Source organism: Brachyistius frenatus, unplaced genomic scaffold, assembly GCF_029030835.1.
Source record: "Brachyistius frenatus isolate BFR_SWC_R1_liver_20210118 unplaced genomic scaffold, ASM2903083v1 Contig_95, whole genome shotgun sequence".
In the NCBI taxonomy this organism is placed as follows: Eukaryota; Metazoa; Chordata; class Actinopteri; family Embiotocidae; genus Brachyistius; species Brachyistius frenatus.
In genome coordinates, this window is record NW_027210694.1 from 165,395 (window position 1) to 187,433 (window position 22,039).

The 22,039-nt window shown below is 42.5% G+C and overlaps 1 protein-coding gene across 4 annotated transcripts; it reads left to right on the forward strand.

Annotated features, from left to right (window-relative positions):
* Positions 1-1,614: 1,614 nt before the first annotated feature.
* On the forward strand, positions 1,615-21,958 carry pkig (protein kinase (cAMP-dependent, catalytic) inhibitor gamma). 4 transcript variants are annotated; one of them, XM_069710975.1, is made up of 4 exons: positions 1,615-1,931; positions 17,224-17,333; positions 19,840-20,033; positions 21,143-21,958. In XM_069710975.1, exons 2-4 carry the CDS (start codon positions 17,323-17,325, stop codon positions 21,220-21,222), a joined length of 285 nt encoding a protein of 94 aa, XP_069567076.1. In that variant the 5' UTR covers positions 1,615-1,931; positions 17,224-17,322; the 3' UTR covers positions 21,223-21,958. The 4 variants fall into 4 exon arrangements, with proteins under 4 accessions (XP_069567076.1, XP_069567077.1, XP_069567074.1 ...); XM_069710973.1 differs by lacking the exon at positions 1,615-1,931 and adding an exon at positions 14,843-14,921; XM_069710976.1 differs by lacking the exon at positions 17,224-17,333 and having other exon boundaries at positions 1,618-1,931.
* Positions 21,959-22,039: the final 81 nt, after the last annotated feature.

The window sequence follows — 22,039 nt, forward strand, 5'->3', positions numbered from 1 at the left end:
AAGCAGACAAAGTGCTGTTTGTGTCTTGTTTTATGTTTTTGATGCCATAAATTGCCTGTTTTTTTTTTTTACAACATTATTGCATTTTGCTCCCCAACTGGTTTTTATGCGTCCCCAAAGAAATCAGAAATACAAGCAGTGGAGGAAGAAGTTAAAAAAAATAATCCAAAGTGAAACGTTCTCATGCAGACATGTTCCTTTTGTTTTTAAATCGCCACGTCATCGTTTTTTTTTTTTTTTTTTTATTGTAATATTGTTGTGGATTAACATTTAAGCAGCTTTTTTAAGCTTGTAGCTTGTCGATTTGAGTTATTATAATCGTATGAAGGTGAAGTACGCGGTTGTTTCCGCAGGGCTTAAGGGTTGTGATAAACCCTGCGGGGGTCAATGAGCACTTATTTGGCTGAAAACTGCCATTTTTACATCATTTTTGGACCATCGTCATCACAATTTCTGTGCGATATCGACGCTGTTTTTTTTTACAAATGTTATAATAGGAGGAAAAACCCTGAAGTGGGATATTTTCCTTCTGAAAAGTAATCCTGTGCTGTTTTCCAAATGACACGCAAACAAATATAAGAACACGCCAAGATATCTGCAGCTTTTATTATTTTCACCCAGAAATCAACGTGTTTTCGTGCCCTTCTGTTTAACACTGATTCTTCTCTTCCAGCAGGAGTTCGCGATAAAAGAAACAACAGCTGCAGCTTCCTCAGAGCCTTTAATTTGAAAATCCTTTCCGTCGGTGGCCACGCCCCCTTCACGCTACTTCGGGCCAAGACGTAGGCTCCAATGATTTTGGAGTTAAACCCATTTATGAGTCTCCCAACTTCGTAAAAGTGGAGAACTAAGTTGCTGTATTTTTTTTTCACAATAAAATAAAAACACAAGAAACGTTTTAGGACAGATGAAAGAAATAGAATAAAAAAAAAAAAAAAAAAGGTAAAATAATTAGAAACGTGGCAGAAAAAAGACCAGATATTAGTGACATGACAGAGTGTGTAAGAGTATTAAATAGATTACGAGAATGATAAAAATAAAATAAGATGTTTTAGTTTATTTTTTTAAAAGGTGTTTTAAGTCGTGCAAAATCAGATTTTTCTCCTCCCTGCTCCTTTTTTTTTTAGTCGTAAACAGTGAAAAATGATTTACTAGTTGTGTTTTAATTGTGAACCATGTGCAGTGAATAAATCAACGCCTTATCAACAACAACAACAACAAAAAGAATATTAAAACATTTGATGAAAATTGGGCTGCATCAACCAGGTGTGCATAATAAACTGGCAGAATATTTCCTTCGTTATGGATTCAACAGTTTGAACAAACAAACCCTGCGGGAGTTTCCCCTGCGCGTGGAAATCTCCTCTTATGAAGTGTCTGCTGGTTTTTGATGTGCAGCTAAATAAAGCTGCAGTGACATGAAAAGCTAACAAAGACTCATCCTTTAAAAAAAAAATATAAAAAATAAAAAACCCACCCCGTGGACCCGTGCGTGGTTTCGGCTCCAGCCCACAGGAGGAGCGGGGAGCCTCCGCTGCTGCGCTCCGATTGGCTCAGACACGACTAACTCCATTTTGGAAAAACAGCTGTTTGAAGACACAAGCTTTTTTTTTTTTTTTTTTTTTTTTTTTTTTGTACGTGTGTGTGCTCGTTGTTTGCCGTCGGTACCCTGAGAGAAGGAGACGGAGAAAGAAAAAGACAAAAAAACACCACCACCGTTCAGGCTTTAAGGACTCTTCTCCGTCTCCGGTGTTTTTGTTTTTTTTGAATTATTATTATTATTATTATTTCCTTAACGCGCACGAGCTTCAGCTTCGGCTCGGTTCGGCGCGCTGCGTTTTTTTTGTCCGACTGCCAGGAAACTTAACCGGAGATCCACGGTGTTCAATTTCCATTGTAATAAGTGGATAGCAGGAGGCGACGCGACCGAGGTGAGTGCTCTTACCTCTTGTCTGTTGGATTTGAACGCAGCTATTTGCACGCGCATTAAAAAAAATAATAATAATAAAAAAACACAAATAAATAAATAAATAAAAAAAACGTTGGTGGGAGCAGCTCGTGCGGCCGCAGAGTCACGAGCGGCTTTCTCCATGATTTCAAGCGAGTCATTTTTCCAGCCGGACGCGCGACCAACGAGACAATACATCTTTCTTCACGCACGCACGCACGCACGCACACACACACACACACACATATATTCCGCCTGCGTCTCCTCCGGGGTCAACCTGCATGAATGTTAATGCTATTCACATTTCTCTTCCTCTTTTTTTTTTTTTATTCCTCGAGACAATTGAAGTGTGTCCATTATTCTGCGTGCATTGTTAGTGTGTGTGTGTGTGTGCGCGCGCGCGCGCGCGCGTGCACAGTTTGGAGGGCTTGCCGTGCAACGTCCCTCCCACACGTTACACTGCTGCATTCAGTGCAGCTAATGATGCTTTTGAAAGCCTCTCATCTCATCATCTCATCATCAACTGTGCTTTTTTTTTTTTTCTTTCTTTCTCCTCCCTCCTCTGTCAAACACGCACACGCACACGCACACGCACGCACACGCACACACACACACACACACACAAATCAACTTCTTCTCTCCTGACTGTAAAAGCATCATGGCAGCTGAGTGAAGCAGCAGCAGCCCTGATGGTGCATCTTGTTTGAAAAAAGAAAGAGGTTTGGATGGAGGCTGGTTGAGGGGTGGTGGGGCGAAGGGAGGGGGAGAGGGAGGGGGTGCAGGCAGCCTAGGACCCCCCCCCACACACACACACACGCACGCACACACACACACACACACACACTCCCCTTGCTTTGCATGAGTGTTGCTGGGCAAGTGCCAGCCTCACTGGGCACGAGCACTGGTGAAAATAAACACTGGCTTCCTGCCGGAGCCTGTGGTGCTGTTTTTGGGTTTTTTTTTGGTTTTGTTTATCGGCTACGCAGAGCCTCGACATTTTTTCTGATGAAGCTGGGGAGGTGGGGGGGGGGGGATAGCATCGGAAACCAGAATAAAAAAATAAAGAAAAAGGGAGGAAGGGGGGTGTCTCGACAAGGACAAGCTTAACAAACAAAACTGTGAGCGTCTGATTTGCACTGATTTCAGGGAGGAACTGTCACCTGTGTTGTCTTATAAACATACAACACCAGGGTGTAAAGCTGTGGGGGAATAAAACATAATAATAAATACAATAATTCATATTATTTACATTTTGTCTGGTGACATTGTGAACTCGATTGTGATGCTAGATTTTCTCCCTACTGTCACGTAAGACAAAGAAATCCAGGAAATCTTTTACATTTTGGAGCTTAAAACAAAAATCACATTTGGTGATTTTTATTTATTTGTTTTTTTTGCTCGGAAAAATGAAAATAGTGATTCAGCTTCACTCCAGAGGAAAAATATTCTCACTTAAAAACACCTATATTTTCCACATGTCACAGAGGGTTCGACCCACCTGATGAAATTGTGCAGTGTGTGTGTGTGTGTGTGTGTGTGTGTGTGTGTGTGTGTGTGTGTGTGTGTGTGTGCGTGTGTGTGCGTGTGCGCGTAGTCTCCTGTCACATGTGTGTTTTTCTTCTTCTGCTTCGTACCAGCAAAACCAAATATGGTCTGTTTTCTGTCAAAATGGCCTAAAAGGGGGTCTGGAGAGCAGCCAGAGAGCAGCGACGCTAGAAAACCCTCCTTACTACTCGAGAGACACACACACACACACACACACACACACACACACACACACACACACACACACACACACACACACACACACACACACACACACACACACACACACACACACACACACACACACACAGACACACACACACGCCCTGCTGACCTTGGACTCAGAGCCCTGCAGAGATCCATCTGAATTTCACTCCCGTTTGCCGAAGCAGCGCAACCACTTACCATTTTTAACAATTAACGTGCTTCATCGTTTGCCTCCCTCCCTCCCTCCCTCCCCCCCTGTTTTTTATTTTATTGTATTTCTCGGTGAGCTTTCTAATCTTGTGCCACGGCGCTCGGTTAGATCGGTGAGTAATCAGGTCATGCCAGTGCGGTTTTTATCTGCAGCGCTGCGCGACCGACGCTCTTCACAACTCTCCTCCGTCCCTTCGGGTGAACAACGAGTCGGATCTGCTCCCGTCAATACAAAAAACGCCGTTCTGGACACATCCGGCCCCCCGTACGCCCGCGTTTAAAGCCCACTCGGCACTTCTTTTTTTTTTTTTTTCCATAAGTGGTCATCAGATCCTGCCAGACAGCTTCTGTCTTTATCCCCGTCCTGCTTAAACCAGTCTCCCCCCGCCCCCCTCCCAGTGTGTTTTTAATGTCCTCTCAAACGGAGAGCCACTGACCTTAAATCTGAAGCAGCCACATTCGAGGCTCATTTCTGCATTAAGGACGTTGCACGCGACTAAATATAGAAATCTATTCTCAGAGTCGGTCCGAACGCCTCCCTAGATTTCTTCTGAGATTGCGTCCGGTCGCGACGGCGGGTCTGAAAAATGAGGCTAATGCTGAAGTGCCTTAAGCTGCAATACCACCGAGCGGCACTAGAGGTCGGCTCCAAAAAGACTCCCATTCAATTTATTTCATACAAATTCGAAGTTGGAGCAGGAAGTGACCATATTTGGACGAGCTGGGGGGGGGTAGGGGGAGCGAGCGGTGGATCTGATTGGATACCTGACGATACTACGTCCCGCCCATCGATAGCGGTAACCTGACTGCACCACAGGCCTGTCAATCAAAACAGACAATCAAACAGACACGCCCCCCCCCCCCAAAAAAAAACACATCTTCTTGAAGCTTTAAAGTTTTCCCGATGTCATTCGATAAAATTCCCTCTTCCAGATTAAAATAATCCCGTCATTAATTTGAAAATAGGCCTCAAAAAATGGTCGCGTCTGTCACTTGTAGCTACAAAAAAAAAAGAACAAAAAAAGACCTGGGTTACGCTCTCCCCCTCTAAAGTGCATGAAAATCATTTGAACACGTCATTTTCTTTCTCTTTAAAGTGGATTTTGTGTCCTTCAGGAACCGATATCAAAGTCGAGGTAGATCTGTTGGTGGAATATTTGAAGGAGACGCTGCAGAGAACAGCTTATTTTTTGTTTTGTTTTAAAGAAGCAGGCGAGTGAAGACAAACCAGTTGTGACTAACAGAAGCAGGACGCCGATACTTCAGCGACCGCAAAAAAAAACACAGATGCGTCTCTTGGCACTGCCGCCGGCGGTCATACGTTCAGACTCGGATGGAAACGACGTCTCTTGACCATATGTGGGCAAAAAAAAAATGTCCCAAGTTGGGGACGGTTCCTTTTTTGTTGTTGTTGTTTTGTTAAACCGGGTCACAGCTGGAATATACAGCCATCACTATAAAAACAAACTGACCACATATCTAAATACATGTATTTTAAGCCCAGCTGGAGCAAGAGATTTTTTTTAACGTTTTGGTTAAAGTCTACCAACCTGCAGCTCCTACATTTATAAGACCGTAAATCTTTTTTTTATTTATTTATTTATTTTTTTAATCAAGCCTTATTATATAAAAAAATATATATATTTTTGTAAAAAAAAAGAAAAGAAAGATACCTTTTTTTTTTGACTGAAAGATGAAAGAGGTGAAAGATGATTTGATAAGAATCTCTCTCTGTGTAAAAAAAATGAATTATCTTAGATGAACTCCTTTTTTCTTTTTTTTTTCAAGCTCTGTGTCGTGAATTAAAATCAGTGAACTGTAAACCAAAAAAAAATAAAAAAATATCCCTGCAGGGTATAAAAAGGAACCGGCGTGATCTTCGTCCTTTTAGACACCGCTTTTTATTTGATCCACTTTTCAAAGTAAGAAGATAATTCATCGGATGGGAGGTTAATAGCTGCATTTAATTATTACCGCAGGATAAACTGTCACAGTTCAATGGCCCATCCCGAAGCTCTAATCATGAGTAAATAGTGCAACACGGAGCATCGCGTACTTATTCATGGATTTGTTTTTAATCCTTTTTTTTTATTCAACTCTGACTTCTCGAGCTTGTAGTTGCATTTCAGATTAAGACTTTACGTACAAAACATTCAATAACTATTAGAAAATACGGTCGATTCTTAAGTTCAACCTTTTTTTAGTTCTTCACTTTGTTGTCGGATGTTGAGCTAATATCTTGCAATTTAAGTCGCGTGGAGTTCGTCTTCGTAACTTGGATAATCGGCTACGTCCGAGGAAAACGTTTGACCTTCCTTCTTTTTCCCTCGGTGCCTTTCGCGTTTCCTGCATTACGTTATCCCGCCTGTTAGCTCGCTGAATCGTTAGCCTCTGTGGCTTCTAGTCGCTGTCCACGTTGCCGTCGCCTAGCAATAGCGTTTTTAAACGAGTTCAACTTCAACTTTTGTGGGACGTTTAAAATTTTTGTTGAAGTATTTTTTTTTCCTTTATCGTCTCATTAAACTTGTTTGTGGCCACATAAACGTCCTAAACAGCATTGTGATTGTTAGTGAAGACAAATATATTCGGAAATTGGTTTCGTAATAAGCGTTTTTATTTTTTATTTATTTACTATTTTTATGTTCTCTTTGGAATCTTTATTGCACGGTGACAATAAAGGACTTTTACTTCAGTAAAATAAGTCTTCCGCCTTCGTTGAAGTATGCTTGATGTCTGAGGAGGAAGAGGAGGAGGAGGGGGAGGGTTGCAGGGAGTTGTGGGTAAATCCCTCTTTAACAGGTGGTGCAGGTCAAGCAAACTCAGATCTTCTGTTGTAAATTTGTCTACAAGTTCCCCTCCTCCCCCTCCAAAAAAAACAAGTAGTGTGTGATGTCACTGCTTTATTTAGAAAGCACAATAAACACGCATGCATTCCTTCTCTTGCAGCTCTTCCTCCTCATCCTCGTCATCCTCCTCCTTTTTTTTTTTTTTTCCTTCCCTCTCGTCCTCATCTGCTCTCCATCCTTTCCTCATCTTCTCATTTGTTTATGCCTCCCCCCCCTCATCACCCCACCCAGCCTCCTTCTTTAGCGCCATCACCCCCCCACACACCTCCCGCCGCTCGCCCTTGCTTCGTCCTCCTCCTCGTCCTCCTCCTCCTCGTCAGCTCAAGGGTCTCGTTCAGCTGCTGGTGTGTGTTTATGTCTGTGTGTGTGTGTGTGTGTGTGCGTGTGCGTGTGCGTGTGCGGCTGGGAAAAAAACGATACAGGCCATAAACAACACGGGCAAACAAACCACCTGCTTCCTGCCGAGGTCTCGTGTCGTTAAATGTGTGGACGTAAATAGAAGCCGTCCGTAGAACCGGAGCAGACAGAACGGACAGTTTATCCAGAGCCACACGTCGCCGTGACGACCGTCTGCGGTTCAGAGATAGGACGCGAGCCCGGCGACGACCCGAGGACTTCGGGGAACGAAACCCGACGAGGACTAATCACGGCCCAAAACAAGTCATCAATTCATCCGTCGACATAAATTATTCTTTAACTTAAAATGTCTCCAATTCAATTTTTCTTGAATTTTGTGACAAACAAACAAACAAAAAAAATCTAAAACGTCTGCTTTAAAACTGATAATAACACGAGCAATACATCCATTATATTTATTATGATCAAACACATTCCATTTTCTTTTAATTATTTGCATTAGAGAAAAAAAAGCAGCAAATCCCCTAGAAGCAGAAAAACCAGGGAATTAAACATCTGCGATAATTGATCATCAAAACTGTCCCCAATTCATTCGACTCATCTACTAATTGTTTCGGCTTTATTTCTATATTTAATTAATTGATTGAATCAATTTTTCAAGCGCAAATACCAAATATGAATTAGCTGCACCTTCTTAAGTCTGAATATTTACAAAATGAGCATTTTCAGGATTTTATTGGCATTCAGACATAAAATATTCAGTGTATGAGGTCATTATGAAATACCAATTATGAATTTGTTCCGAGGTCTCATCTTCGGCTGTCTTTAATGTCTCAGAAATAAAACAGCGGACCACATTTAAAGAGCTGAAAACCTGAAGATGTTTGTTTGGATAAACAATATTCATTCAAATCGCTGCCAGTAAATTTATAAAGAAATACATGTATTTTTTTATTTTGTGAAAGCCTGTTGAGATTCATGCTGCAAAATAACTACAATTATCATCATTGGTTCGTCTGCAGATTCTTTTCTCGGTGAATAGATTCATTCTGTGGCTGATAAAATGTCAAATAGAGAGAAACATCATAACTAATAACAACGTTAAAGCCCAAAGATAGTTTATTGTAAATGGTTTGATTGACAGGGCCTGGGGTGCCTTCAGGTTATAAGTGGGCGGGGCATAGTGGCGAACGACTGTGATGTCACTCATCGGTCGGTAAATTGCCTCGAGTTCAACATTTGGACCGGCGCCATCTTGACGTTTTGGAGCCAGAAGTGACCAAGTGAGGAATCTTGACACTAAGCCCCGCCCACCAACAGCGGAAACCTGACTCCACAGGCCTGTCAATCAAATAGACCTGCCCCCCCAAAAACATACCGCCTTTTCAGGCCTAATATCTAATTATTGACGGGATTATTTTCAGATGGACCTCCAGAAAACTAATAAGAAGAAGCGACTTTAGCTAACAACACCAAAATAACTGATGGGGACATTTTATCGACTTTGTATTTGATGAGAGAAGTTGAATGGGAGTCTATGGAGGCTTCCTTGGATCCGACCTCTAGTGGAACTCGGTGGCATTGCAGCTTAAGACACTTTGCTTCATTTTTCGGATCAAGAAGCTACATCCATCTTTTATTTACAGTCAATCATAGCTCCTCCCCAACTCGTCCAAATATGGTCACGTCTGGCTCCAAAAAAACAAAACAAGATGGTGACGGCTGGAAAATGACAACAGATGTAAAAATACGACTACACGGAGAGATTAATGGATTTAATAGCATCGTGTGGACTCGTTCATTTATACGTAAACGTCCCATTTTCAGTCCTGATTTATTTTGACTCTTTTACTCTCTTTTATCCCCCGAGAGACGATATCCAGCCTCCGATATGAAATCCGTTTCCTCTGACACATTTTGTTTGTGTAACAGGACGGCCGGCCTGCGAAGAGTCTCGAATGACGAGACGCTAAAACGAGCAAGTTGGGAGACGTGAGAATGTGTTGTTTTTTATTCTTCGTGTGTTTTTGTTGTCGCGGTCTCATTTTTGCAGTTGAGTTGAACCACCTGCTCCTGAGTCAGCTGTGAATCACTGGGAGGGTTGATGAAAACCAGTCACACACACACACACACACACACACACACACACACACACACACACACACACACACACACACACACACACACACACACAGAGAGCAGCTGGGGGATTCCCTTTACAGCTCGAGGCCTTGACAGCTTCGCCGCTTCTTCTTCTCTTTCTAGCCTGTGAAGTGCTGATCAATCTCACACACACACACACACACACACACACACACACACACACACACACACACACACACACACACACACACACACACACACACACACACACACACACACACACACACTCCCACAGGACAGAGTGTTGAACATTTAATATCTCCAGAGATGGACACCTGATCCTGGACTGTGTGTGTGTGTGTGTGTGTGTGTGTGTGTGTGTGTGTGTGTGTGTGTGTGTGTGTGTGTGTGTGTGTGTGTGTGTGTGTGTGACGTTCCTCGCCGTGTGAACGTTCGGTAACGTTACGATGGCGTCGGTATCGATCGATCGAGCCGACGAAAGGAGGGAAGCGGAGTCCGTAGATGAAGCGTCGTCCGTCTCCTCCGTGTTGTTTAATTCTGCCATCTGTTCAATAGATGAGACGACTTAGTGGATTAACAAAGTGTGTGTGTGTGTGTGTGTGTGTGTGTGTGTGTGTGTGTGTGTGTGTGTGTGTGTGTGTGTGTGTGTGTGTGTGTGTGTGTGTGTGTGTGTGACATTTTGGGTTCCTACAGAGGAGAATCGTCTGCTTTAATTAGACGTATTCGGAGGAAGAAAAAAAAAAAAAAAACCACGTTGTTTTCCAGCTTTCTGTTATTTCACTGCTGCAGACATCACCCGCGTGCGTTGTCCGGGGCAACCGGCGGTGATTTCAGGAAGGCGCTGCGTCCAGTCAGGGAGTAGTACCGTGACGTAACTGAGCTTTTTTTTTTTTTTTTTTTTTTTTTTTTTTTTTTAAAGGGGGAACTCCGCTGATGTTACGCATCGACCGCAGCGGTCGTGTGTCAGAGCCGGCCAGTTTGGGGGCCCGCGGGCCAAGTTTGACCCACGAACAAGCTTGTGCAAAAAAAAAAAAAAAAAAAAAAAAAGAAGTGCAAAACGACTGGCACTTCAAAGTCGTGTTTACGTTTATTTACGATGCGGAATGTTAATTTTCTGTAAAATAAATTTCATTTTTTAAATTTTTTTCGGCCCCTCCATCCAGATACATTTCGTATCAAGTTGCCTTGTGGGTAATGTTGGCGGCAGCTTTTGAAAGAGGAATGGTTGAAATAAGAAAGAAGAAAATCTCCGGTTTTCCTGCATTGATTTTGATAGTTGTTGTTGTTGTTTTTATTGTCCATCATGAGTCTGACAGCGTCATAGTTGTAGCTTCTCTTTGCGTCGTGTCGTGTTGGATTTGTATGTTTCCATAAGCTGCAGTTCCTCCGGTGGCCACTCGAGGCCGACTCCTAAAAATCGAGTCACTCCTCTTGTACGTTAAAACCCCCAAATTGTATAAACACGTTTACGTCCTGCAGCTTATTTAACATCAACTGTGCAGAAGGTGAATTATAATTATTAATTTTTTTTTTTGCAAACTCGCTGTTTAAGTTGCATTAAAGCTTAAAGCTCTGCATGAATAAGGGCGGGCTGCTTTGAGTGACAGGCGGGATGCCGTCCCAGTTGGACACCTCAGACTGAACTTCAGGAGGGTGACGTCACGTTAGGCTGCATCCATTTTTATTTTATTTTTTTTGCGTGTTGTTGTTTTTTATTCCATACACACAGTCTGTGGATTGGAGTGTGTTTCTGTGCTGCCGTCTGCAGCATCAGCTGTGCAGACACTTGCAGCAGGCGGGAGACGGTTGTTTTAACAGCCTGCAGAACAAAGCGGAGAAGACCTTCCTCACCGAGACACTTAACCTTAAAGTTTGCCATCGATTTTCTTTTCTGACCAGCGGGGATCATGTTGCTTTGAGCACTTCGCTGCATCTCTGACCTCCTAAATCCCTCCGAGCCACTGCAGCCTGAAGTTCCTGCAGCGGCGAGGAGGAGGAGGAGGAGGAAGAGGAGGAAGAGGAGGATCTCGGCCCCGCCTGGAAGAAGAGAAAGATCCAGAGGTTTTTTTTTGTTTTTGTTTTGTTAGAAGGCCATCAACACTCTTTAATTTTCTCAACATACTCTGTCCTTAGTTTTGTACTTTCCTTCCCTTTCCTTCGATTTTTTTTTTTTTTGACCAAACAGTCGATTCTGTCGATTGTCAGCTGACAGAAAAACTGCAGCTGTTTTAGTAATTAAAGGAAGCTTTTAAAACAAATCGGCAAAAAACAAAACAACTTCTTATATGTGAATAATTTATTGTGTTCTTGGTCTTCAGTGACGGTAAACGGAATATATTTTGAGTTTTTTTGACTGTTGGTTGGACAAAAGAAAACATTTTGTTAGAATATATTTGAAGTCGCCATGACGACAGCGTTATTTTTCTTTCTAAAAGCTGTAAACGAGTAGATGGCTGAAGGTTCGAACATGTTTCCCACGCACGGACCCTCTTGGCCGGGCCGCCGAGATATATTTGATGATCAAATTCATCATTTTTAAAAAAAAATTTTTTATTTATAATTCGTTAACTTGACCGAGGGGAACGACGCCATCGACTCGATCGATTCACGAGTGGACGAGTGCAGCAGAGGTTTAAGCCCCGCCCACAGTGAGACACACAGAGGTCAGAGGACAGAAACACCGCAGAGACTCTCAACACTGAGCTGGAAAGAAACGGGTGCTCATAAATTAGGTTTATAACTTTAAAGTTCCAGCTGAACGCAGCGACTTTTCAAATTAAAAGCCGGTGGTTGGGGGGGAGGGAACGGACGGACACTGGATTTTCTAGTTAAAAAAAAAAAAAAAAATGCGAGCAGTGCAGTGGACATTTAGAGAACATCGGTGTAATTTTAGATGCAGGAAATAAGAACTTTATTCATCTCCGTGGGGGAATTGGTTTTGTAGCGTAATCTCATAAGCATTTAATCACATCATCAAAATCCCGCACACGACGGACATACGCGAGTAGACGTGCCCACGCAACGTGGCCACAGATGGATGAAAACAAGGGAAAGCCAGACCGAAAAACAGAACGGCTTTTAGAGCTAACGAACATTTGGATCCGATTTTGGTAAATAAAGGAGGACAATGTCGTCGGCCAGATGTCCTGCGAAGCATATTTTCAAAGTAAAAGTATTTAATCAAATTTTCCAGCATTAGTCTCTTTTCTAGTTTTCTATTTTCATATCATTTATATAATATAATATATAACATGATTTAATATATTTGAGTTTAAACCTAAATAGCAGCTACAATGTTATATTTTAATTGGTTGTCCTCGTACTATAAACAGTTTTCCAATCAAATGTCTTCAGACGATTCAGCTGTATTATAGCGGAAGTAACTCTTTGATTGACAGAAAAGTAATTGGCAATTAACATGATAATTAAATCAATCATTTCACTTTTTATTTTCTGAGCAAGAAAATGGCCAAAAATTCTTCCTCTTCGTCCAGATTTAGAAAATGTGGGAATTTCTTGCAGTAATCAGTGTGGGAGTACTTTTGTTGTTGTTGTTTTAATGGTGGATATAAAATTTTGAACCAAAGCCGTTCATACGTCTGTTTTTCTCCAACGAATTGATCTGCAAAGTGCTCCGACTTTTTAAGTGGGAAATCACAACGCTCCTCCTCCTCCTCCTCCTCCTCTTCTTCCTCTCTGGGCCTCCCCAGATCATCTCTCAGGGCCGGATTGATTTTTTATTTTTTTTTATTTTGGCCTCGCCCCGGCTCCTTTTCTTTTATTCATTAGTTCACTCAAAGGCTTTTTCCAGCCTGACGCTGATAGCGCCGGTCAGGCTTCTCGTCTCTCGCCGCCCAGTTTGTTCGTGATGCCTTCGGGGGCGTCGGAGATCGGCACGCTCGTTTAGGACGGCAATTACGCGAGAGTGGCGGTGGTCGGTCTCCGTATCGCCAGAGATGGAAAAATTGCATCGAGTGTCCAGTTGCTATCGGCGATAAGTCTGCATGTCTGACAGAGAAGATGGGAAATTGTGACTCGGTAGGAAGTCTGAAACTTTAAAACGGTCCCTCCAGGATCTCACTATTTAAAAAAAAAAAAAAAATTGTGATTAAAAAAAAAATATATTCCTTTCTGCGGTGGCTGTACAGAAAAAAATTGCGATGTAATTCGCCCAGTTTTAAGTGCGTTTTTTGGGGGGGTTTTTTGTGCTGGAATTTGAAAAAAAATTGCAAGTTCAGAATGAAAATATTCAGATTGAAATAAAATAAAAACATCCGTAGTTACGTACTGATACTCTCCACAGTTTTTGGGGGGGCAGACAGTCTGTGACTGTAATATAGAAACAACGACTACGTCAGCCTTCAAAATAAGAGCTTCAGGTGCTTTTTAATTAACGTTAACTCGACACACAGGCCGACTGTATGCACAGAAACAACGTGCAGTCTCTTACAACTTGCGGGTATAAAATTATTTTAGCATACAATAACATAATTACTTCCATTAATAATAAGTAAATTAGAACATTTTATTGTGAAGGTCACATTTTCCGCAAACCCCGCAAGCAAGTTTTTATTTGAAAAGACTTTACTTTATGCCGTTAATACGTTCAGCACAGCTTCTGCTGACGACGTGGGAATTTAAAGAAATTGCTCGCTTGATTTTGCGTTGATTATTGCGATCGCTACGATTTCCTGCAGGGGTCTGACAAATAACGGCCACGCATCACACCGAAGTCTTTTTCATGATTTTTATTGGCGCGTCTCTCTTTGGTCACCTCGGCTCACACGTGTTAGCGTAACAAAATAAGAAATAAAAAAAAAAGCGATAAATCAGTCAAACTGCAACACGTAGTCGAGGTAAACGCACGTCAACAACAATACACACATTAATATGAACAAATTAAATTACATTTTACCCACAATGCCGCGGTCGTGCCGTAACATTAACTTTGGTCATGTGACCTGTTGGTGACCTCACATTTCTTAAATTTAAAAAAATAATAATTTGATCGGTCTTTCCTATTTAACATGTTATTTTAATTTTTTTTGGCCCTTTTTAATGACCATACAAACAATTAAATACGTACGAATGTCTAACTGAACACAGTTACTGACTTCAACGTGTCACAAGAGGTCGTTAAAAAAAAAACAAACAACTCTTTCGAAGTTGCAGAGATTTGCTGGTCTCTACCGCAGGGAAAACTTTTAACAGTGTAAAATGTGTACAGTGTAAAAAAAACAACAAATAAAGCTGCAATATTCACTTCACCGGGGGGAAATTAGATCTTCACACCCGGCTTTTATAGGTCCCATAAGAGGAGGAAGGATACGGGGGGAGGGGGGGTCGATGGGGTGGTATGCACCACAACTGGACAGGGGACGACCGGCTTTTTTTTAAAATTATTATTTATTTATTTATGAGAGGAAGAACCAGGGGAAGGAAAAACAATGCCGACGAGGAAGTGCGGCTCCCTCGTGCCTTGAAGTGGTTTCAGCCGAGCAGCTGCTGACATCATGTGAACAGACCGCGTCGGACGGGTGGGGTGGCAGGGTGGGGGGTGTTGGGTGGTGGTGGTGGTGGGGGGGTGGTGGGAGGGCGAACGGACCCCGAGGCGCGACACACTCGGCACCGAAGGGCCGAACGGATCCGGGCGAACACGTCCGAGGCGCTTTTTCAGTACTTTGGTAAGACACGCAGCTTGTTGTTGTTGTTGTTGTTGTTGTTGTTGACTTCATCTATTTAGACCACAAGAGCTTTAAGCTGCATTGGAGGTTGTCGTATTCTTTCGTTTCAGGAAGGCGTGTTTTGTATTTTGTTTTTTTAATTAGAGCTAAAAAGCCCTTTTTAACTGATTTAACTCATTGGAAAATAATTCACCATATTTTCAAGCAAAAATAACCAAACACAGCTTTTCTTGTTTGGCTTTTATTTTCTGCTTTACATCCCTGGAAACTAAATCTTTTTATTGTTTTAGGACCGTTTCAGATCTTACTTTTTTTTTTTTATCATCAATTTGTGGAATTGATTCACAGATTAATCGTCTTTTTTCTGGAAGTTTTAGTGGAAGAAAAATTTAAAAAAAAAGCCTCCTGTTCACGTCTGACATTAAAAGAGTCAAACCCTCACATAGAAAAACACATATTATTCATTCTCAGCGTTTTATTGACCAAACTAATAAACTTCAGTGGAAAATCTGACCAGCAGACGACCTTCATTTCACGTGGGGATTTATTTATTTATTTTTCTTGCCTCGTCAATAATTGCCCGCGAAATGACTCGACAGCCTGGAAGCGGTCCGGGCGGGCGCACCCCCCTAATGGACACGGAGACGGTCCAGGAAGCCGGTCTTTTGTGCGGGTTATTTGCACATAACGCGAGTTTATTACACACAAATCGGGTTTTAAAAGGCTCGGCGGCGCTCCTCTCGTCCCCTTAATGGTTGTAAGGAAGCTCTGCTGACTCATGTTCCTGTCGCTGGTCTCTATAAAGGGCTTTTGTTGCTAATATCTCCACGTTGAAAAAAAAAACCAAAAAAAAAAAACCAACACTCTCCGGTTACACGTCACCTCTCGCCCAGTGTGGTCCAACGGGTGGTCCGACGGGTTGTGAAGGAGACGGCTCGCCACAAAGAGCCTTCGGTGTCCGATATCGTCGCTCGTGTTTTTTTTTTTTTTTTATTATTATTATTTTTTTCCTGAAGTGACGCGGAGCAGGAAGTCGAAGGGAAGAAAGAAAAGAGGCCGATCTGAGTTCAAGCTCTCCAGCCGATCCTTTTTGTGTGTGTGTGTGTGTGTGTGTGTTTGCTTTTTTTTGTTTCCCTCCTGAGGATTCGGTTCGTTATTGTCCCGGGTGAAAATACACACCTGTGACATTTGTCTTGTGGTCGTGTTTCCAGCTGCAGCTGTGTCGAGTTTCCCCCCCACGCGCACACACACACACACACACACACACACACACACACACACACACACACACACACACACACACACGCTGTTTTGTCAGATAAAAGGAGCCTTTTTTTTTTTTTTCCATGTAAATGGGACGCGAACTTTTAAGTCATAATTTCTGGATTGTGGTGAGTTTAGTGTTCGTTTTTTTTTTTTACATTAATTAGAACATAGTTATGGACGTTATTTTCCATTTCTGAGATTTGAGCCTCCGCGATCCTTAAAACTGAACCTTATAAGGACGTTGTCATGATTTAAGAATATTCTAATAGTCATTAAAATGAAAAAATAAATAAATAAAATAATAATCAAATAGTCCACCCTTCCTTATTTCCACTGTTGGATTGGCGCCTAGTTGTAATGTGTTGCTCCCACCAGATGGTGGTGCTACAGCTACGGTGGCCATGAGGGTCAAAACAACAACAATGCACGAAAAGAACATTTCAGAAAAACACAAAATAGTCAAGTAATCGCTGAATAGTTCTGATTATCAAAACAGTATTTTTTTTCTCGAAATCCATAAAATTTTTTTTTTTTTTTTAAATCGCAGTTTTAGTTTTGGACCGTTGGTCCGACAAAATAAAAGCAGTTTAAAAAGTCATCACTTTAACCGTCGTCATTATTATTATTATTATTGAAAATACAACCAGACTGATCTATCAGAAATATACCGGTATCTGCGTAGATTTCTTTTCTTAATTTGTTTTACAGAACAAAATACAGAGAAAGATTCTTTAAGTAATTTAGATTTCATTTGTTATTTATTTATTTATTTTTATTCACAGTCATGTTTGGACACCAAAGTCATCAGAAACAAGGCGCTTCATTTGATTTGTCTACACAAGCGACCTTCACGTCCCGATTTTGCATTATACAAATCACAGCGGGTGAACAACAACAACAACAACAACAACAACAACAACAACAACAGCAGCTTCCTCTTCTTCAGTCATTCGAGCCGGCGCTACAAAAACAAGTTCATCACCGCGGTGAGCTCCGAGGACGCAAAATCAGTTGTTTTTTTTATTTCATTAAGCAGCTGAGACCAGACGGAGAACGAAAGAGGAGCGTAGAACCGAAGAGCAGAACAACAACAACAACATCATCATCATCATCATCCCTCCATGGAAACCTGTTAATGATCTCCGGGTAGGATTTCCATCCTCGGGTTGCAGGCGAGCCGACTAATTAAACAAACAAATGGCAATTAGACGGGAGTCGGCGTGAGAAAGTGGAGAAGAGGAAGACAAACAAAGAGCTTCGTTTGTTTGTTCCTTCGATCTCTAAAATCTCTCCGCCGATACGCTTCATATATCTATATCTTTACGCCGATTTTTATACAGCGGGAGCCTCAATTTAACGCGTTTAAACACGTTAATTGTATTTTTGTTTGGAGAACGTCGATGCTCTTTGTTGTCGCACGGCTCGTTTGCCTTCGTAACAAAATCTGCTCCTCGTGAAACTTCTCTTGTTTAATCCCTGTAAACTATATATATATATATATATATATATATATAAAAAAAAGTTTATAAAACAACAGTTTGCGATGTCATCGTGAGGCTACGAGCCAAACGTGCGAGTCGTTCCGTATTCGTTTACTGGCGAAGAATCTGACACTAATTGCGTCACAAATGAGATATTTGGCCTCCAGAAGCCTGTTTTTAGGGGGCGTGTCCGTTTGATTGACAGGCCTCGGTGGGCGGGGCTTAGCGTCCTCGGGGTTTCTCGTCGGATCGAGTGAAAGTCGGCGCTCACTTATCCTTAAGTGGCTAAAAAAAAAAAAAAAAAAAAAAATGCAGCAATAATCAACGATTATATGTCAATATTATTTTGAAATGACGAATGCAGCCAACAATTTAGTAAATTCTTGGTCTCGAGTTTGGAATTCGTCCGGCGCCATCTTTGCTAGTTCGGAGCGGTTTGGAGCAGGAAGTGACCATATTTGGGCGAGACGGAGGGGGAGGAGGGAGCGGGGGATCTGACTGGATCTGATGGGAAACCCGGCGATACTACGTCCCGCCCAGCGATAGCTGTAACCTGACTGCACCACAGGCCTGTCAATCAAACAGACACGCCCCCCAAAAACAGATCTTTTTTTTTAAGCTTATTTTCCAATTAATGACGTGATTATTTTCAGATGCACCTCCAGAAAACTAATAAGGAAGGAGTTAGCTAACAACACACGAGATAACTGACGGAAGAAACTTTATTGATTTAGAATTTCATGAGCGAAGTTGAATGGGGAGTCTGTGGAGCCGGAGACCTCTACTGGCACTCGGCGGTACTGCAGCTTAAGTCCCTTCGGCGGCGGCCTCATAATTCAGCCCCGGGTCTCTCTGCTGCTTCCTTTTTGGCACTCGGAGGAAAGAAAAACAATTGTGGGACCCTTTTTTTTTTTTTGACACTAAAAGAATGTGAGTGCAAAAAAAGAAAAAAGTAGTTTGGGAACAGACCGGCTCCGGGTCGGCGTGTCGAGGCTGCCAGCTCCTTTTTCTTTTTTTTTGTTTGTTTTTGTATTATTATCATTCCTCTCTCGTTCTCGTACCAGTTTCCTCCCGGACCTCCCGACTCTCGAGTTTTCCTTTCAAAGGTTCACGGCTGCTCGCCGGCGGTTAAAACGTTGACGTGCTTCTGACAGAGAAGTTAACCGTGAAGTCGTCTTGTGTGAAAACCTTCAGGAGGAGAAATTTTACAGTCCGACAAAGTGTTTTTCTGCCTTTTTCTTTTCTACTTCATTCGTTCTTCTTTTTTTATATATATATATATATATATATATTTTTTTTTGGAGCAGTGGTGTTTTTTTGTTCTTTTTTTTCCCCCTCCTCTCCCAGGAAAAAAAAAAACACTCCTCTATAGTGCTTTAGTGGTTGGCAGGATCGGTGACCTAGTTAAATATGGACCGAGGAAACGGGAAACAGAAGAGGAATGAATACCTAATGGGAGCTCGATTTTTCTTTCTTTTATTTATTTATTTTTTTTCTTGCCGGGGCTCCTTGTGGCTCCGCCCCTTCTTCTTCTTCTTCTTCTTCTTCTCCCTCATGAATGGTTTCAAGTTCTATCACTCCGGCTTTCCATATTGATCAGCCCTCCTCCTCCTCCTCCTCCTCCTCCTCCTTTTGCTGTGCAAGAACCGACAGGACCGACAAAGTGGATGACAGTGAGAGCCACACTTCCTTCCTTTCTTTTTTTTTTTTTTTTTTTTTTGTCCTGATGTAATCAGGACGACCAATTAGCACAGATGTCGGCGTCGCTGTACAGAAATAGAGATGACAATTACCAACACGTTAATTCTCTCTCTTCTTTTTTTTAAAATTAATTTTATTGCTTCTGTCTCTGCCGGTCGTGGACTCGTCTCTCCGCTCCGTCTTATTAACCAGCGTCTTTGTTTTTTGTCCGTGCGTCCTGTTGATTCTGCTGAAGAAGACATTCAGTTGGGAAGAAAGAAAAAAACAAAAAAAGCGTCCTCCCACGACCACCGAGAGGAAGACGGCCGAGTTGATTTATGAGCTGCTTCGCATTAAAAAAAAAGAAGAAGAAAACACCTCCGCAGACGCTTTGACACCCTCCTCCTCCTCCTCCTCACCCTCCTCCTCCTCCTCACCCTCCTCCTCCTCCTCCTCCTCTTCCTCATCCTCGTTCTTCCCCTCTCCGGCAGGTGTAATGAGAGCGCTGGTCATGGACAGATGATGGACGTGGAGACGTCGTACTCGGACTTCATCAACTGCGATCGCACCGGCCGCAGGAACGCCGTGCCCGACATCGGCGGGGAGGAGGCGGGGGCGGGGGCGGGGGCGGCCAGCACCAGCGAACTCACCAAAGACCTGGCGGAGATGGACCTGAAGGCTGCAGGTGGGTGGAGCGCCGGCGTCGGCCACGTTGGTTTTCTTTTAAAATGTCCTTTATTGACATTTTATTCGCATTCATACTTTTTTTTACGACGTCCCCTTTTTTGCTCTTCACTCCCTTTTTTTTGTTGTTTTTTTTGTTTCCGACGTTGAAACTTTTCGTCCAAATACTTCCTGTATTTTATTTAAGTGTTTCAGGACCACGCTTCGCGCTGATTTCACACCATAAATTAAACTTAATCCAATTATTGCTTTTCCCAATTTCCCTATCTTCTATTTTAATAAGTCTTCATTTACCCACAATTCATTTCACCAATTCCGTCCGAACTCAAATTTTATTGACGGGGTTTTGCCGACGTGTACGGGAACGCCCGGAAGTTCGCGTTTCGTTGGATGTCTCGGCCGATGTGTTTGTAACTTTTGTCGCGTGGAGTTCGTCTCCATAACCGCGCGTCGTCGTAGCTCGCCAGCTTCTCAACCTCCGCGGCTTCCGGATGTCGTCCGCGGTTGCCTAGCGACGGTGTTTTTACGACTTACCCGCCTGCCGTAAACCCCGGCGACCTCCGTTTTGATGGCGAGCATTTGTCGCCTCTTACCTTGTCGCGTGACCTCCTGATTCCCGATTCGGGTCGTCACGGTAACCGAGGGCAAAAAAAAATGAGTCACGCAGTCCGTCCCCCCGCCGCTATCAGTCGCTTTACAGCAGGGACGTCTTAATATGACAGTGTGTGTGTGTGTGTGTGTGTGTGTGTGTGTGTGTGTGTGTGTGTGTGTGTGTGCATGCGCGCGTCGCATTGTTGCCGACTTCCTCTTCAAATTAAAAAACAAAATAACTTTCCCATGGCGCGCCAACCGATTCGACCTCCATAAATCAAAAACCAGCTAAACTGGGGAAATAATCTCATGTCACGCTGACACTGCGTTTTAACGCAGGAAGTCGTAGTTCCTTCCTCAAGATCCTCATTTTCAGTGCTGCCTTCTCCTTTTTTTTTTTTTTTTTGTGCACGATTATAAAACACCCGTCTTTTACAGACTTTTTACCGGTGTTTAAAAAAATTTAAAAAAAAACTTATTTTGTTGTTGTTGTTGTTGTTGTTGTTGTTGTTGTTGCAGGAGACCCGGGGGCCTCTCCAGCCCCGGCGGCGGAGGGCTCCACCAGCCAAGACGCCCAGGGCGGCGGAGGCCCGTCCTAAATAAATAAATAAATATATAAATCAGCCGGAGACCCGAAAGAGAGGCAAGAAGAAGAAATGTAGTGGAGAGAGACAAAAAAAAAAAAAAAAAAAAAAAAAAAAAAAAAAGTGGACATGAGGACACTTTCGCTCACTGCCGGGCCTGTTTGGAGCCCCGGGGGAGGTGGTGGTGGTGGTGGTGGTGGTGGTGGTGGGAGGAGGAGAGGGGAGGGGCCCCCCCTAAACATGTGTACGCCTTTTTATTGGATGAGATTGTAACACGGAGTAGAAACTGCTGCTCTTCTTCTTTTTGTTTTTTTTCTGCTTCACACTCATTTATATTCCCGACGAGACGAGAAAGCACAGAAAACTTCTTTTTTGTTGTTTTTTTTGTTGTTTTTTTTGAGTCGCGTCTGCGGAGACGAACCGAGCTTAAAAACATTTAGTAAAAAAACAACAACAACACACTCGGGGAAAGAAAAAAACAACCACGTCGCTCTCGGCCTGATGACGACGTCTCGGAGGACGTATTCGTAATCATCTGTTTGTCCTTTTTTTTTTTTTTCTGTGTGTGTGTGTGTTCACCCGTCCGATCTTTTTTTTGGGTTTCTTCTTCTTCTTTTTTTATTTTTTTTATAGTAACCGACATAGTCTCCCATCTTACTGTCGTGTACGGACTCCATATTTATTGCTAAATGTTCCGTGATAACTTTGTGATAGCAATTTTTCTTTGTGTAATAAAATACTTATGAATTACTGTAACGTTGGTATTTTTTCTAGGATCGTTTTTTGTTTTTGTTTTGCCTCACTTCCTGAAACCACGACCGAGATTCATGAC